Consider the following 18,483-nt stretch of genomic DNA (forward strand, 5'->3'; position numbering starts at 1 on the left):
TATTGCCCGTACAACGATTCATGAACACGACTAAATAATACAAATAAATATTACAAAAATATCTTGTACAACTAAATAGATAATTCAGTCAACCATAAATAAGACTTTAACGCTCGAATCCTGTTCCGGTAGATAGTGGCAATGCATATTAGCTGTCCTGTCCCCTACAGTAAGAAGGTTGGAGAGGTACAGTCAGCAAAAAAAAATGTCTACACCCTTTGGTCTGATGGCATCTGCAACAATCATTGACTGAGGCCATGTTAATTTGGTAAGGCTGGTATTTCTGGTTGTGTGGTGCATTGTATAACCAGTTTGATGTATTTTATATATCACATATAGTTAATACATAGACATTACCAGGAATCGCCCTAATAAATGAGTGTTGTCCAGAATTCTTGGTCCGGTGTGTCATACTGTATAACCATAAAGGTGCAAAAATTTTTGTTGTTGACTGTACATCACCAGAACGTCTTCTGGAGGAGATTAGGTATTAGTGTGGTTGTTACATTTTCTAGTGGCTTCAGTGCTACTGAGGCTTAAGTTGATGGTGACGTCATCTATAAAGGTCTTGCGGAAGAAGAGTTGGCAGGTGTATTTTCCCGTCAAATTGGAGGTGAAGTTCGTCAAGACGAGGTGGGATTGAGGCATCTGGAACTTGTTGCCTATCACGAACACGCCCGGGTCATCCTTTGCTGCTTGTGGCATGTCCCAACTGTGGAAGACGGGAGTATAAACATATGACACTGCTGATGGTCTAGTGAGTTTAAGTGCTGCTGACATCTAATATTCCACTGAGCAACTGCTGACATTCTGCTGAGAATAAATATTATTATTCTCTATCGTTGGTAGTACTGCCATCTTTCCCACGTAGTGATATAAACATACTCCTACCTAAACTTTCTTCTATGAAGATATAACATTATCAAAGACTGATTCACATCTTCATTAAGGAGTGAGTTTAAAGGTTGTATGTTATTTGTTACACTTGTTATTTGTTACACTTCAGAAAATGCCTTAATTTATTTGCAGTGTAAAGGAGTTGACAGTTGCATTTTGTAGTGTTTCTCAGTTAGTCATTATATTACCTGGCGGCCACCTTAACTAGAGGTAGCCACGCCGAGGGAAGGACAATGGCCTGCGCATCTCTTTAAAGGTTGTTAATGTTTCCAATCAGATCTTCCCTATCGTATCTTGTCTAAAGAGTTTAGTCCTACGGGCCAAGGCCCTCAGTTTACTTGGATTATCGAGAAGCTAAGGTCCAGAAATAATCCTAATCGCTCTCTGTTGCGACTTTTATAATAATGATGTTAAGTGTCCCTGTAGTGTAGGGCAAGGTTTCCATGCCTGTATAACAGGAGGTCAATGTGTGGACGTGCGAGAGATTTGTAAGGTTGAAGGAACATTTTCTTATCTTTGCGTTTGAAGATAATTACTAAAGTTTGGTCGTTGTTTTTCACGACTGCTTCCACTTGTGCTGCCTTCAGTGACTTGGCTATCATGACGCCCAGATCTTTACCCTTGTCAACATTTTCCAAGGAAGTGTTATTCACAATTTGACGAGCTCGAGCAGATATTTTTGTATGGTTGCGATATCTTGACGTGCCATCTTGCCAATTATCTTCGTGTCGTAAGCAAACTTGACAATGTGGCTCAATGTATTATCCTCGATTTTGTTAATTGCAGTACAGTATATCACAAATAGGGTGGGTCCGAGGAAAGATCTTTGCGGTACTCCACAAGCGGATAGCATAGCTCGGTGTCATGCTTGCTGTATTCAACATAGTATTATCATTATTATTCAAGATGTACTATGACCAATTAGTAACCAAGCCTAAGCCAAGGGCCCTACAGTAAATAAGCATCTGATGGCTTAGTTGACGACTATCCTTGGTCGAGTTACTTTACTGTTTAACATTGTATATCTGCGCTATCTATAGGCAAATTGAAAATTATATACCTGTATTGTTGATTGAGTTCAAGGCTAAGGTTATAATCAACAAACTTTAATCATATTTACAATGTAAAAGGCAGAGTTAAATAAAAAAAGGTGGCTGCCTGACAACAAAGCTGTCTTGTTTAAAGTGGGACGCGTCTGCAGAGTTAACAAAATCAGTTCTTACAATATGCGAGCCAGTGAAAATTAATCACAACAAAAACAAACTTGTGGCAGGTTATTGACTTACCCAATGTAGTAGTCCCATTGGCTTATGCTGCTGTTGAGGGGGATGTTAAGTGCGTCGCAGGAGACGAAGCTGCACGTCAGGAGAGGCACCGGCAGGTTCCCGTCCTGGATCTGAAGGATGGCACGAGAAGAGTAAATAAACACATCTTAAGTCTCTCGGTGCATAATACACTAAGGTTCTTTTACTTTTGTTTCTCTCAATTTAACACCGAATGCATAAACTGTGTTAATGTAATATGTACTGTACAAGTATTATTTATAAAAATATAGAGAAATTACCCCAAAATATGTACTGTATCTCATCATCAATTTAGGAAAGGGAGACATACTTGACATTGAGTTAAAAAGGTGACATGAGAATACTCTACATGGACATACGAATTATTAAACCTATGGAATTTCTTAATGTTGTCGTTTCCACCTGTGAGTGACATCGTTCGTTTATAAGGATATCGGTAAGCGAGGTATAGTTGACAGCTCGGCATTGGTCATAATCGGTTCAAAGTCAAGATTATGGAGAACGGGAAAACCAAATGTACGTCTAACACTACGAACGCCACTTTATATTTTTTTTACTGTCCCAAATTCGTCAATGCCGTAAACCTAGTAACCTAACTCAATAACCTACTCTCATATATAGTCAAACCGTGTAGCCTAGTATTACCAGTTGTTGGTTTCCGTTGTGTATGTATTGTAGGACATGTGGAAATGGACCCTGATTCCTGAGCTTTCTGTATCCAAACGCGGATTCCCGAGCTTCCTGTATCCAAACCTTGATTCCCCAGCTTTCTGTATCCAAACCCTGATTCCCGAGCTTACTGTATCCAAACCCTGATTCCCGAGCTTCCTGTATCCAAACCCTGATTCCCGAGCTTCCTGTATCCAAACCCTGATTCCCGAGCTTACTGTATCCAAATGAAATTGAATCCGTATTCGTTACCACTCGACTTGTACTGCAGCTCATTCATCAGACATCAATGTGTCTACGTAATCAATATATCGAAAATATAAAGGTTACTTGTATACTAATACACTCGCTAATTAAATGAATAGTATTGGGTGCGTTTGGAGATTGTGAAAAAAATGGGTGTGGAGCAGCATCCTGCCAGGAAGTGATGCAACCCATTAGATACTGAATATTAAGAACTGAAGATGATCACCCACCGGGCCACCCTGTACCATAACAAGAGGAAGAAATGGACCAAGTTAACCGTCTCTCTGAACAAAGTCATTACTGCAGAACTTGTTTTTACACCTTGTGGAAAATGAACTATGATGTATATACGTGTGTAGTACAGTATAAAGAAAGACGGGTATACTGTACAAGAGGTAATTTCACTGACGGAAGGTATACAAGGAAAACGGACGACGGATGTTGTGTGCTGTTGTATCATAAATCTATTTTTGTTTGATTCTTAAGTTATGTTGATCTTTGGGTGGTTTATTTCTGTTTGTCTGGGACCGATTGATATTCCCTGTTGGATAATCAGTAGTAACCAACCAATGACTTGATTATTAAGTACACTTTAAGCTGTAAAATTTCTTAAATTTCCTTTAACTGAGCATCCAAATGAACATGTAATAGCATCACGCTTAAGATAATTATCATGTTTATAAAAAAAAAAACTGTGATTGCCACCCCTGAGCGTCAAGAATTAAAAAAAAAATCGTGAAGCCGGAAAAATAAATACGAGTGTGTATACAGTAACTGAACGAGGTCATACAGTCAACTTGCAGCGAACAAAATTTTAACACGCGATTAATCAGCACTGGATTTGCGACAAGTGGCGGAGCAGCGTATGGATAATGTTTAGCTCTAGGTATGTGTAATAAAGCTTAATAATAGTCATAGATTATTCGTTGTTCTTGTAATGAAAAGAGCTGATTTTGATTCATTTATGACCAAAGAAGTGGGAATTATAAGCCGCCTTCTCAAATAACGGACTAGTTTTCTGTGAGGGTGGACATGACCAATTTTAGTGATTAACAAGGTCCAAGATCGATACAAGGGACTCCGAGCAAAACATTTCAGAAGCGATGTCAACAAACTTAGAGGTGGGTAAATTCCAAGTATTTTCCATCAGTAAAGTAATCATATAAACGTGGGCACAAATCGCGCATTATTATGGAAAAAAGATAACCCGATATAGAGCGAATGGCGACGTAACATATTGCAGTGATAATTTGCTTCGACTCCAAAAATGACGAAAAATCTCCGTAGAATTATATGGTTAGTGTCAAGCATGCTGTAATAACTGATTATGAAACCACCGTTGGCTCACGTCCTGACATCATACCACGTGCGTCTAACTGTATACTGTGTGTGTGTGTGTGTGTGTGTGTGTGTGTGTATATCCGTTTACGTGTGTGTATGTGCACTTTTGCGTTTGCGTAAATTGTGTTTAGTTAACAGTATATTACATGTGAATGTGTACGTCTGGATAAGTAAGATTTTTATTTTTTATTTTTATGCTTAAGTTTTCCCCCAAACAGCAAGCAATAATTTATTCAGGTTCATTTAAACGTTAGCATGTGTGAATATTCCTCGTCTGAAAGCACATTCCAGTGTGAATTAATGTTGTTGAACGTTTTTAATCCGGATAGTTCTGAGAAGTTTGTTTGTATGTAGTGGTGAATTTCTGTGAAACGTGTGTTCAGAAGTCAATACCGCCTTCATTTACGTTCAGCAGCCTGTGTAGGTTCGCTTGACGATTGGAAAGTTAATTGCTGCCATTAGTAGCAACATTTTATATTTCCAAATTAATGGCTAATTTTTCTACATTTGAACTTCTAAAATGTTAATGGATAAACTTTGTATGTCAGGTCGCAAAACACCACAAACACTAACAATCACTTCACTACACACTGATGACAGATCCCCATACACACACACACACACACACACATTCGGATATGTATGTCAATACATATTTTCAAAGAGAAAAAAAATTCTTACTCTGGGAAGATCCTTGGATGGCGTGAGCTTCAATAGACCCGAGGCAGGAATTGCTTTGGCCTCCCTACAGCAGCACACACTAAAAACAACCACCATCACCAGCCACGCCATATTACCACTCATTTCAATAAGTTTCTATGTACAAAAAAATAAAAACACGTAATTTCAATGAGTGTTTGAGCGTCAAGTGAATGGGTGATGCAGACCACAGCCACACACACTTACATCGACCACTGCCACCACAACACTGCCATGCGACCCTCCTTGCAGGCCAACTTAAGTCACACCGCCTCACAGACGTGCCCAACGGGATGTGGTAGGTGCCATGTTACTATTAAATCCACCACATTAAATTGTTCACTCATAACCTTTATACATAAATATAACATACCTATAACTATGAATTATCTATATATGTATTTACCCATTATATGATTTACTATAAATTACCACAAGATATATAATATCATGGAAATAAACATTAATGTACACAAATACTGTGCGTTACACTTCTTTATGATGAAATTTTGCACCTGCTCTTGCCACCCTTGCTGGGGGAGATTTACTTCTGCCTAGTTACTTTATTGCAACTATATAATTATGAAACGTCGATAGTGGTTCAGTTTGACGTGTAATTTCCAGGGCCCAGTTATTATTACACGTATCATTGCCTGTGATTTCATGATAACGAGTGGGGAATGAAAATAACGCGTTCAGTAAAGTCAGATACTGAAATTATTCGTTCACTAATGGTTGAGTGTAAATTATCCATAAGGTTTTAACATGGGAGTGAATAGTACTCGTTTAATAACAGATGGAGAATGGAAAAGCCAAATAAGGTGATCATGGGTTACGCTTTTACACTGAATTAAAAAAAAACCCGCTAAAAACTCAATGATGGTCAGTGAATCTGTACCAAAGTGCGAGGTAAAGCAAAACAAAGCGTGTGTTAGGTCTATAACGCGTTGCAACAGATTAATTTAGATGGTTGTTTAATACAATTCAAACTAATCTTACCGACTTTAAAATGCGTAAGAGAGGGTAGATTGAAATGTGTAGAGGTTTCTTTAATACAAAACGCCAACTAATTACAAGATGTCCTGTAGTTCATTCATCCTGAGATTGGAAGTAACTCAAATTTTATTGCAAAATAAGGGTCTATGCACGGTTACTTCAAACAAAGCAACTCTAGAATGAAAAATATCACTTCGTCAGTTTAGGAGGATGACACGCAGCTAGAATAAATAACCTTGAGAGAAAAGTCATCTACGAGTTTCCTAACAAATTTTCCCTTATCGTATCTCAATTGCGTCCTTCGAGCCTCCAAGAACGAGAAGTGGGCGTGAAGGGTTTTCCTAGAGCAGCTCGCCGGAAGATACTATGAGCTAACTATCAGATGTCTCTCCATTTTCCTCCACGTTAAGTCCTCCTCCATGCGAAGAAAGAGTTTTTCAACATTATTAAAGCTTTAATTGTCTGTTATTTCAGATCACAATAGGCAATTTTACCAACCAATGGCAGCACGGAAGAGAAGCATGATAGTTTACAGCGCGAGGTATACAAAATGGCGGCGCCTACAGCATTACTGTAGGAGACGGTGATGCTGGAGGGATACTATGTAGTTGCTCCCTTTGTCTTGCTTTTCCGGGTGATGCATCGGGCACTTTTTGAGCTAAAAAGTTTAAATTAAGATAAAACAGCGATCAAGTAATCTAGCACATTTTTGTTTTCTTTTTCATGTTTACTTAACAGTACTTTACTTTTATCCTCTTCGCCACTGATCGGTTCTTTAGCCGCTTGGGTGGTCGGTCACGTCTCTTACGCACTGTTGGCATGTACTGGCTCCTGAATGTATCTGTACCTGCTCCAGTGTTGGTCAAGTGTGGTCTTGAAACAGCTCACGCTCGGTACCGTCACTACACACACTAGCAGATTGTTGCAAGAATTCACGCTTCTCACTCAGAATAAGTTTGTCCTGACAAATTTTTGAACTTGTGACCTCTAGTAGGGCGGGTATCCGTCAGCTCCAGGTATAAAAACTCGACTGAGTATGTCTCCTGAGGTATTTATAAACTTGTATTAAGTCACCCCTTGCCCGCCTATAGTATAAGCTGGGCAGTTGCAGGTGTTCTAATCTCTTTGGGTAGCTGAGGTGACGTAGTGCAGGCACCAGTCTGGTGGCCCTCCTTTGGACATTTTCAATCAACTTACATTTTTTAACTAAGCTTTTTGCTCATATATCGAAATTTAGTTGAAAAAAATCGAATATTTTAGAAGCATTGCAGCATATTATAGCAAAAATCCATTACAGAAAACTATTATTTTCACAATCATCAAAATACCTTTATAAATCTCTTAAAATTACTAGAATTAATTATTTAATATGGAATAAATAAAATCAAAGACGAATCATGAAAAGGATTAATGATTAAAATGTTATGAGGGACAACTTAATGAATACACGAGGGCAGCCCTGGCTCATCGCTCACCGCCACCTGCAGACACATCACGTTCTCTCAAGCCCTCTCGTTCTAGCATCATATTCTCACCCTCGAGGTTGGTATTAATCTAAAACTATTCCATACTTTTTATAAGACATCCAAGAATTGTGATTGAACCTGTGTTAAAGTGAAATTTTTTTAGAATCAATTGCAAGAAAACGGCTCGCCAGTGTTGTTGAATTATCCCTAATAATCTTTAATTACTCTCCACATCTTTACTAATTCTTAAATGTTTCACCAATAATTTCGTTTATAATGTCTTTGTAGATCACCTGATTTTCTATATAGTAGCCGTATAGTATTAATGTTCTTCGTTAACAGGGTATTAGACCGGGAATAGAAAGCTGGGTTATAACAGCTGCCAGACCATCATTCATCAATTTGTTGTCAGTGCGGGAGGTGCCGGCGGCCACGGTGATAGTGGAAATTAGGCGTCTGATGTCTTCCCTTTGTCGTCCCCTACTCTACCTTCCGTCATCATTCCCCTGACCCCAAATCACTAATACGTGCAGCGGAGTTTTTTTTTTTTTTTGGTGGGGGGGGGATAGTTAATTATATAGAATTTAATTACAAGTGCCTTTGTAAACACTCCGTCCGTCCCTGATAGCCTAGTTGATCAGTTAATAATTAATTCCTCCTATTTCCCTATATGAGCAATACCACCATTTTAAGCCATTAATTATATCCTTTCTTCTTTCATGTAATCTAAGAAAATTAATCAAATATGTTACGACACCATCTCGAGTATAGTATTAATTAAATACAGTAGTGTCACGCTACCAACTTCAGTTTATTAGATATCTTTATATAAGTATAAGTAAAGTATCTCAAAATTTTCTTGCTTATCATAAAATATTCCCCTTAATAACTTCAATAGAAACCACTTATAAATAATTAGTCTAATCATTAAATTTAACAATATATTAATTAAAAGGGTCGATATAATAAATCAAATTAACAGCATTACATAATTGGTTTACAATGGTATACGATGATTATATATATATATATATATAAAATAAATACAAGTTCTCTCAAACTGACGGTCTAATATATCTCGGGGACCAGATGAGGTGACTCGCTCCAGTCACCCCCTTCCTCGGAGGTGTGGGCGGTATATTGTCAGTACCACTACATAAGAATGGAGGAAACTGCAGCGGGCCTATTGACCTATATTGGGCAGTCCCGTTTATACCCAACCCCTATTGCTCATATAAGCATCCAACCTATGTTTGAAGCTATCCAGCGTATTCGAGTTAATGATGATATTTGGTAACTTGTTCCACTCGTCCACTACTATGTTTCCAAACCAATGTTTACCTATTTCACGCCGAAATCTAAATTTGTCTAATTTAAAACCATTGTTACGAGTTTGCTCATGGTTGGATAGTTTGAGTACCTTTGTAATGTCCCCTTTGTTCAGCCCTGACTTCCATTTATACACCTCTTATCATGTCGCCCCCCGCTCTACGTCTCTCGAGGGAGTGCAAATTAAGATGCTTTAACCTGTCTCTGTACTCAAGGTTCCCAATGCCCGGGATTAGTCTGTCATTCTCCTCTGGATTCTTTCCAAGGATTCTATATCCATTCTGTAATACGGTGACCAGAACTGAACTGCGGAATCCAGGTGAGGTCTCACAAGCGCTAGATATAATTTTAAGATGACCTCGCTAGTCTTGTAACTAACACTCCTTTGTATGAATCCAAGTACTTTATTAGCCTTGTTACGAGCACTTTTTTCCGGCGCTTGGAGTAGAGAACGTCTTCACTCTGGGTTACAGGATATATGACGAAAGCATCCGGGCTGTGTGACGCATTCGTTGCTATACTGTTATTAAATGACTTCCGAATTAAGTGGTAGAAGCGTCACATCATGTCTCAACTTCTCCTATATGCGAACGAAGACATAATAAATTCTCCTTGTCTGACGTCAGTGTTATTCTCTTCATTTCATCCACAGAAGCCTAGTATGGATATCGCTGCGACCTCTTTAAGACGCCATATAAGTAATAAAATAACCGATTGTACTGAAGTATCATTGTAGAATATTTTATGAATGCACTATTTTAGTTAACTGTCATTATCACTTCTAGAACAGAAATAAGTGTTACTCGGTGATAATTTTTTCCATATTTTGTTGTTTGTGTTGGCGATCGATGTTGATATTTATTTAATCTGACTCTACCAATTGTTAAGTTAGAAACAAATGATAGACGATGTTTGTGTTAATCTTCTCTCATTTAAAAAGATGCATTTTATTTAATTAAATTCTGCCTCCTTGCTTCGTCAATATCGTTTAGTACACGGGTCGTTTAGTACACAGGTCGTTCGTACACGGTGAACTGTTTCGTACACAAACATTAAATATTCATTATAATGTTACTTATTTCTGTACTATTGGGTTAAGTAGGGTTAAAAAAAGGTTCCATTGGGTTAAATTAGTGTTAGGGTAGGATGGATTAGGTTGTTACATTAGGATATGATGAGTCAGGATGGGTCAGGTTAGGTTAAGTTGCGTTTATCATGCATATTTTAGTGTACGAACGAAACTTGAGAGCCTGTGTACATAACCAACCGTATACATAACCAACCGTGTACATAACCAACCGTGTACGTAACCAACCGTGTACGTAACCAACCGTGTACGTAACCAACCGTGTACATAACCAACCGTGTACGCAATAATGTGAGTTTATGTACGGAACCCACATCCGTCCAGCAGTGTAAGAAGGCATCACACACAGGAAGTAAGAACGTACTGTAACGAGACGCATTGCAAAGTGGATCCTTTTGTCACTCCTTGTTAATTTATCAGATTCTACGAAGTGGTGAGAGGAAATATATTCACATTTATCTGTCTTGCACGATGGTTAGACAATCTCGAAACGCAATTGGTGAAAAAATTCGTTCAGTTTCTCATAGCTTCGTCTGTTAAATATTTCTCGTGATTGAAGGAAGAATATGACGTCAAAATTACATAATCTACCTTAGTTATTAGACATAAGTTCGTTTAATGATACCTGTTGAAAGGCATAATTAATGAAGAAAATTACTTCTAAACTATACTCATTTATTTTCTCTTAACTGGTATTATATAAATTTAAGGGTTTAGGTAGTCTGTAATTTTAATATTTTTAGACATTATGTTCGTGTTTTTGCCAGGTCAATCAGATTAGTGAATTCTTATATTTATTTATCCAGTAAAATCGTCATACAAGTTCACATTGGTAAACGAAGTCTCTTATAGGGGAAGCATTTTTCGCGGTTCGGTGATGTTTATTATCGAACCGGCACCGTGATGCCTACGACCAACACTGTGCCACATGTTCAGGTACTACATTAAATAACCCGTACACACACATGTCCAGTAGTTGTCAACAGTGTGTAACAGACGTGAACGACCTTCCGATCTGCTATTAAATTGACTCGTGGGGGAAGAGCACTAAGTGGTACGTTCTATATCCTTCATCCTGCAAGTCAACGTCACAAAGGGCATGGTGAAGAATAAATTGGAGTACATACCCATGTTTTGTGTGTGTGATTCAATAAGCCGATCAAAATAAATATCAGTGAACTTTACACACACCTCTCGGTATTCTTTGGGGCGCTGGTAAGACTTGATCAAACTCTAACATAGATACCGGCGTCCTGCTTTACACACACACACACACACACACAGAGAACGATAACTCACCCCTACTGGCTGGTACAAAAATAGCTCTTTGTCATACGGTACCCAGAATACAAGCATACAACTCATACCACAGATCCTGCCCGCCCTGCCAAGCCTTCTTCAAGATAAACCCACTGAAAAATAGTCAGTACCTCACTCGCTCTACATTTCTAATCAAATTATCTAGCCATTTTGAGCGTCAGGTTAGGGCGGCGGAGAGCTGGTTCTGGCGGGAGAAGCGGCGAGCGGGTGAGCCTGTTCAACTTAGCAGGAAATATTCAGAGCATTAGTCAGGAGGGGGATAAGTGAACCTCTGATCTCTGTATCTGTGTTTTAATGTTATATTTACCTATCGGTGAGGGTTGTGAAAGATGTGAGTGTAAATAAAGGGACGTGCTTGTGTATCTCACTATGTGTAACTGCATTCGTGTATGTACGGCTATGGTTGCGTTTATACCAATGTTAACTGCTCTTATACAATATCAACTCCAAAAAATATAAATAACTTGGGTCAGTGTGGCCGCTTTAAAAGGTTTCTTCAGGTTTAGAGTTAAGTGTATACAGTAGGTGAGAGGGCAGGGGTGACAACCACGGGGTATTGCTGTACATACCGAACACGTTGAAGCTTTTCCCCGTAGCCGAGGTGGAGGGAAGACCACACGCACTGACAGTAAACTGGTTCCCTGCTGTCCACACACTGCACAACGACAGTAGGTATGCACCAACGAATTATTACACTATATTACTGATTAAGCTTGGCCTTGTGGTAGAAATACAAGGTCATTTTTTTCACCTGAGCTAAGTCCTTCACCACTGCTCTACGGGACTTCAGTCAAACATACTGTTGGATATATTTCAATAATTTCGTCTCGTATCTAATATACTATAGGACTAGCCGTGTCTGTCTGTCTGTCCGTCTGTCTGTCTGTCTGTTCTGGGCAGCCGAAACAGCACAATCGTTTTCATCAAACTTGGTGGAAAAATTGCAAAAAAATTCGTAGTGAAACAAACCTGGTCCCATGTCCATGGCTTCTTTAGGAAGGCATTAATTAACCATTTTATTTACGATGGAAAACGATGCAAGTCTTCGGACTTGGCGCACCCTAATTAACCATGCAAGTCTACGGACTTGGCGCACCCTCATTCTCTGTACTCTAGCCAAGCACGAGCGTTCAAACTTTCACCGGGCACGAAGGTGCCCGCGATCACTTGTAAATACTATGTAACTTGTTCTTTGTTCCCGAGAATCATTTATATTTCTCAGACTCAGAATAAACAAGAGTTGATCAGATCGGTTAAATATTATTGGAAATATATTTTAAACACTAATGATCTGACTCCTCCTCCACGTTCACATTTTGACTAAAGTAAGACCATGAACTTTCCTTTAGTTCCAAAAAGTTGCGTATAATTATATTTCATAGAATTAGCAGGATATGGATTCGAGTCGGTCGCCATTCAACTGTGAATAACACATGATAAATTGTACTGAGGATCGGTGGGAACATTGGTCACCCATCTCACCCACTAATTAATATAATGAAATCATAGCGTGTAATACTTTTAGGTTGCACGTACGAGTAGTCGGGTTATTTCGTAATGAATGAGTAAAGTATTTTGTAATGGTGTCGAGAATCCCCCACGACGCTGCACCAGTTAGGAGTTAAGTGTGTATTGACATCAGGCAAACGTATACTGTACACGGAAATAAAAGTCAGAAGTATATTAAAAAACAAACAAACAAACAAGACGATAAGTGATCCGAGTACCTGTTTGGCATTTATCGGTGACTCGCTTCAATACGGACACTGGCAGTCTTCTACGGATGTGTGACCCGGATGTAATACTATGTACTTTCCGTATATAAGCTACCAGGACACAGCTGGCGATTCCCACCTTAAAAAAAATCCCCTAATAGTCAAGTGCTTGCATATCAGGGGTCCGCAACCCCCATTTTTCCGGCCGCATATGACTGGGAAAGGGTACATGTGCTGCCGGCTGAGTGACGTCAAAATTTCAGGTTATGTGGCCGGTAAAACTGTTTTTATTCCTTATAATTTGGGTGCAAATAAAAGCATGGAAATCAAGATACTGCTGGATGAACATACTGCATTGAGCAGACATTGTGTGTTTACTTTGTGAAGAACACGTTGCCGTTCTAAGCTCGCAAGTAGTCACAAAACTGAAGGCTGCTGTATCACACTTTGAACATATTTTGGGGGTAATTTCAAATCACATCCAGGCTCAATCCTCACATTAGTTCTGGTATTGCTCTATGTAGTTGTATTTGGAATTGAAGTCCTTACTTTCGTATGCAAAAAGCAAACTTTATTTTAACTGATAACGCACGGAGGACAATTTTTCTGTCATTTATAATATTACATCATTTTTTTTGGGGGGGGGAGGGGTTATTGTACTGTATTGCTTTATGAAGCAATTTCCCTGTATACTTACATTACAGGTGCGAATCGGTTATTAAACCGTTATTTTGTACTGCTCGAAGACAGTTTCATATTTCAATATTTTATACTGCGAAAAGTTAGGTTTCCCTAATTTCTTTACATAATATTTAACTAAGCTAGTGACTAGTGCTATATTTCAATGTAGAGTATGTACTGTATATGATGAAAATGAAAGTCCTGTTTAGCCTTGAATATCGGTGGTGCTTATAACAATTTCTGACAATAAAATATAGTCCTCCATTTCTGATTTTACAGTCAATTCTGTGGAACTCAGTGCTGACTTACGTTGACTTAATGCACCTGCGGCCGATCACTGATTATTTGCACCATTAAGTGGCCGACTAGTGTGTAAAGGTTGCGGCCCCTGGTATATATGAAACAAATGGATTCACACACTATGATAAAGCGGAAAATCATAAATTTGTCATGCAATGAATAAATTTGTATTTTATTAACATTAATAAATGAGCAACTAATACAAGCCAAGTTAAAGGGAAGGTGGTTGCGTAGGACAAGACAGAATATATAAATATATAAAACCAGTGATGTTTTCCTCATCAGGTTCGTTCCAGATCATGCGTTTTCAAAGAAAAACGCATGGGAAATATGATTAACTGACTGCTGACACCACCGTCACCCAACGAACACTATTGTTGGGAAAGAATTACTGTGTTGTACTGTGATGGATTATGTAGTGGTTCAGTACTGACACACACACACAGGTAAAGCGAGCACTGGGCTCACTAACGCAAACAGGAAATCGGACATTTATTTCAGAAAGTTGGACGGAACAACGATGACCAATACTTACCTAAACTGGCGACTACTCCTCCAAGCTGTCTGCTAAACTTCTCCTCTATCTACAGAGCCGTTTTAGAGCTAATTAAACAATTTTCATACGAATTCACAAACACTCGGTAAACACAAGTAAAATAAAGGAAACTTATAACACACATAGTAAAACAGAGGTGTTGAAATTGTATCTAACAAATCAGATAATCATTTATAAAAATATAACAAAGGCTGAGGTACAGAATGGCAAACGGATCCTTATGGAGGTCCTCATCCCTTGACCTAGTGTGACGTCATTCTCAGACCAGTTTGTTTTTTTACCGGGTTATGAAACATTACTCCCGGGAAAAGTAGGTTGTAAAATTAAAAAAAAAAAAACTACTTTCCTTGCCTGAAACAATTAAATTGAATACAATAAAAAATTGTTACGATAAACTTTCAAACTTCCATCGGTTACATTGCCGGGAGCTGTTGAAATTTTGGAAAATGTACTGTACATTCTGGAAAAAAATTCTGGAGCAGCCTCATCGAGTTTCTGTGAATGACATTACTCGTATTATTGTCGGTTAACTTGACGGTTCGGCGGTTTTACCCCGACCAGAACCGGAATCCTCGGGTCTTAACTGAATCAAGTGAAGAAAATTTATAACTTTAGTGACATAATAAATACTGTATAGGTGTTTCATATTATAAAACAAACTGAATTTTCCTCTGTTGAGATACAGAAACACTTGTAATCTTTTAATGCCGACATCTACTAATTCTTTCCTGTTTGTCATTACTGCTGCTTTTGTGATATTTTCAGCAAGCATCTGTGGCAGGGCGGGGAGACTGGGTTATCCCCAAGGTTGATGGTGGACGGTGTTCCTGGTATAGCGGCGGCTCTCCCCCTAGTACAAGCCGGGTAAATGGTCAGGAACTGTTGACGAACATAAGTTATATGACATTTTGGAATCCACATAAACACCCACGCTTATTTTTTTCGATTAAGACTGATATCTCTACCAATAACGTGTTTGCAATTTGATACGTTTCGCCTTTGTTTCTTGTGGTAATTAAGGAGCGACAACGGGAAAGCAGTTGGACATACGGTACACACACTAGGCCTGGCAAAGTTAAACATTATTAGTGGCTGCGATTTGAGTTTAAACATTTGTGGAGCAACTTGTCTAGTATTAATGATTACCTCAATACGAATTCATGTACATAACGTCGACCATACAACTGTTATAAAGTACTGGGTAATTTATAGGGAATAAGTACACAACAAGCGGCAGAGGAACCCAGCTGTGAAAGAACGTGTTTTGTATTCTAAGTGTCGTCAGTCAACTCATTTCCACTGGGAATCTGAGGTGATGTTTATTGCCCGGCAGGGAGTTAGAAACTTAAAATGCGTGGTAGTAGTGGCGGTAGCGGAGTGCATGATGATCAGTGCCGGATTTAGACCTGTGGAGGCCCATGGGCAGCCTCTTTGTGGAGGCCCCCCTCATTATAACTACCCAAGAGGGTGAGGTGGCGAGTGAAGCGAGCCTAAACATCTGGGAGTCCCGGGGGGCGCTGTAAGCCCCCCGGGAAAATTTTGAAATTTGAACACTTCTTTGGAGAATTTTGAAGCCACGTGCAGTTATATTGAGGAAATTAGAACATTGAGAAATTTTTAATTAACTGTATATTTATTGATAGTGTACAAATTCCCAACACACACACACACACACAAAAGTGAGACATGACTGGAGTCATCCATGTGGTTTCAAGTCGACCAGCCCTGATATAGCTACTACCGCACATGTGGAGGCCCCCAGATTGTGGAGGCCCCTGGGCAGCTGCCCACTTTGCCCACTCCTGAATCCGGCCCTGGTGGTGATAATGGCAGCGTGTGGTAGAGTGCGTAACGGTAGTGGTAGTAGTGGAGTATTTGAAGGTAGTAATGGGGGGTGGTGGAGCGTGTAACGGTAGCGATGGAGTGCGTGACGGTAATGTTAATGGTGGAGTGTGTTACGGTAGTGGTAGTAGTGGAGTATATGACGATAGAGGTGGTAGGTGGGTGGGTAGTAATGTGGTGGATAACGGTAGCGATGGAGTGGTGGGGTGTGTGACGTAGTAGTGTGTACGGTAGCGTGGAGTGTGACGGTACGGTAGTGTGTTAATAGTAAGTAGTATATGACGATAGAGGTGGTGGTGGTGGGGTGTGATGATGGTAGAGGCCCGGGAGGTTCATTGTCGCACGGGTCATGAATCACTTTGTTGGGCGTGTTTGGGGGGGGGGGGGCCGCTTAGTCATGGTACTCGCTATGTTTATAACCCCGGTGGCAGTGTGTGGCCCAGGCTGCAAACACGACCAATGTTGGACAATTACCACGAGCAGGACTATCTGTGCACCCACAATTTTTTATTTAAATAAATTAAACTTTATGGAAATAAGCCGTTAACAGCTTCATTGAAAAATAGAAGTGATTGATGGTTAATAATTCCTTTCCATGGTACTTTGATAACAATTATTAGTTAAATTCACTCCCGCTTCTAGACGAATATTTACTCTGGAATTACTTAACTTGTTAATTTAATCTATCATCCATCAATTTGATTAGTTCAGCTTTGGTTCCCATAGGCGGGGTTCAGCGTATACTAAATTATATTATGTATTGTGTTCATATTTCGCAAAATAAGTATTGCATTGTATAGTTATGAAGGAGTTATTAAAAGCACAGTTGAATTTTAAACTGCAATCTGAGTCTTTTGGAATGTTATATCATGGGATATCCGTAAGTAATTTTTTTTATAGTTTCGGATAAAAAACTTTTGTCAGAAGTTATCCTCCCCGATAACCAGTTCATACGGGTAGTTAAGCAATTTGGGTAAATTTTATTCAAGTATCATATCGGTATATAATTTACATACGGCTAGAGAGCGCCCGTCAGTCAGGTTGTAATTGATTAAACGCGAGACGCCTAAACGAAACAAAAACTTAACCTTACCGAATCAAACTTAATCAACTGTAACCCAACCTATAATTAAACTTACCTCAGTTCGGCAATGTTAAGTTAAGTAGTTTAGTGATGTCCGCTCGTCAGGCCGCACCTCTATTATGCGGTTCAGTTCTGGTGCCCTTATTATATAGAATGGATATCAATTCACTGATGTCGGTGCAGCGAAGAATGACGAAAATTATTCCGGGACTTAGAAACCTTCCATATCAAGATAGATTAAAGAAACTAAACTTGCATTCCCTAGAAAGACGAAGAGTGCGGGGAGATATGATAGAAGTATTTAAGTGGGTGAAAGGAATCAATAAAGGCGATATAGATAAAGTTCTTATAATATCCGAGCAGGATAGGAGTCGGAGCAACGGATTTAAGTTGCATAAGTTTAGGTTTAGGAGGGAGATAGGAAAGAACTGGTTCACAAATAGGGTGGTGGACGAGTGGAACAAGCTTAGCAACTTTGTAGTAAGTGCTGGAACTCTGGAAAGTTTCAAAAGGAGGCTAGATAGATTCATGGATGATAGTGGTAGTAACTCTCGACAGGAGCTGCCATGCACAGGCCAACCGGCCTATTGCAGACTCCTTATGTTCTTATGAGTGGTGGTGGTGTAGAAAATCTAAGATCTATTACTAAAAACTTCCGTCACTCACTTGAACCAACCTCTCTTGGCTGACGTTCGTCACTATACTTGCCTGTGTATAATTATTGGCCCCTCGATGAATAAGAATGAATTATATTTAATCATGAGTTTAACGCATATTGTGTACTGCAGAGATTAATTCATTATATGTAGAAACGAGAAACAATAGTTGACCAAATACACGTGGCACTGTTGGTGTTCGTCCTATAAGAAAATATACAAACTTTTGCTATTATTCATAAACATCAACTGGTTGAAGTCCATCATCGAATTAAAGTTTTTTTTTTTTGCAAGA

General features: G+C 39.2%; 1 protein-coding gene across 1 annotated transcript; it reads right to left on the reverse strand.

The window, feature by feature from the left end:
• Nucleotides 1-203: 203 nt before the first annotated feature.
• LOC121877021 lies at nucleotides 204-5,402 on the reverse strand. The gene is made up of 3 exons (XM_042382621.1): nucleotides 5,139-5,402; nucleotides 2,184-2,293; nucleotides 204-712 (listed from the first exon to the last, which is right to left on the reverse strand). Exons 1-3 carry the CDS (start codon nucleotides 5,259-5,261, stop codon nucleotides 484-486), a joined length of 462 nt encoding a protein of 153 aa, XP_042238555.1. The 5' UTR covers nucleotides 5,262-5,402; the 3' UTR covers nucleotides 204-483.
• Nucleotides 5,403-18,483: the final 13,081 nt, after the last annotated feature.

This window comes from Homarus americanus, unplaced genomic scaffold (assembly GCF_018991925.1).
Source record: "Homarus americanus isolate GMGI-L3 unplaced genomic scaffold, GMGI_Hamer_2.0 scaffold50325, whole genome shotgun sequence".
NCBI lineage: Eukaryota > Metazoa > Arthropoda > Malacostraca > Decapoda > Nephropidae > Homarus > Homarus americanus.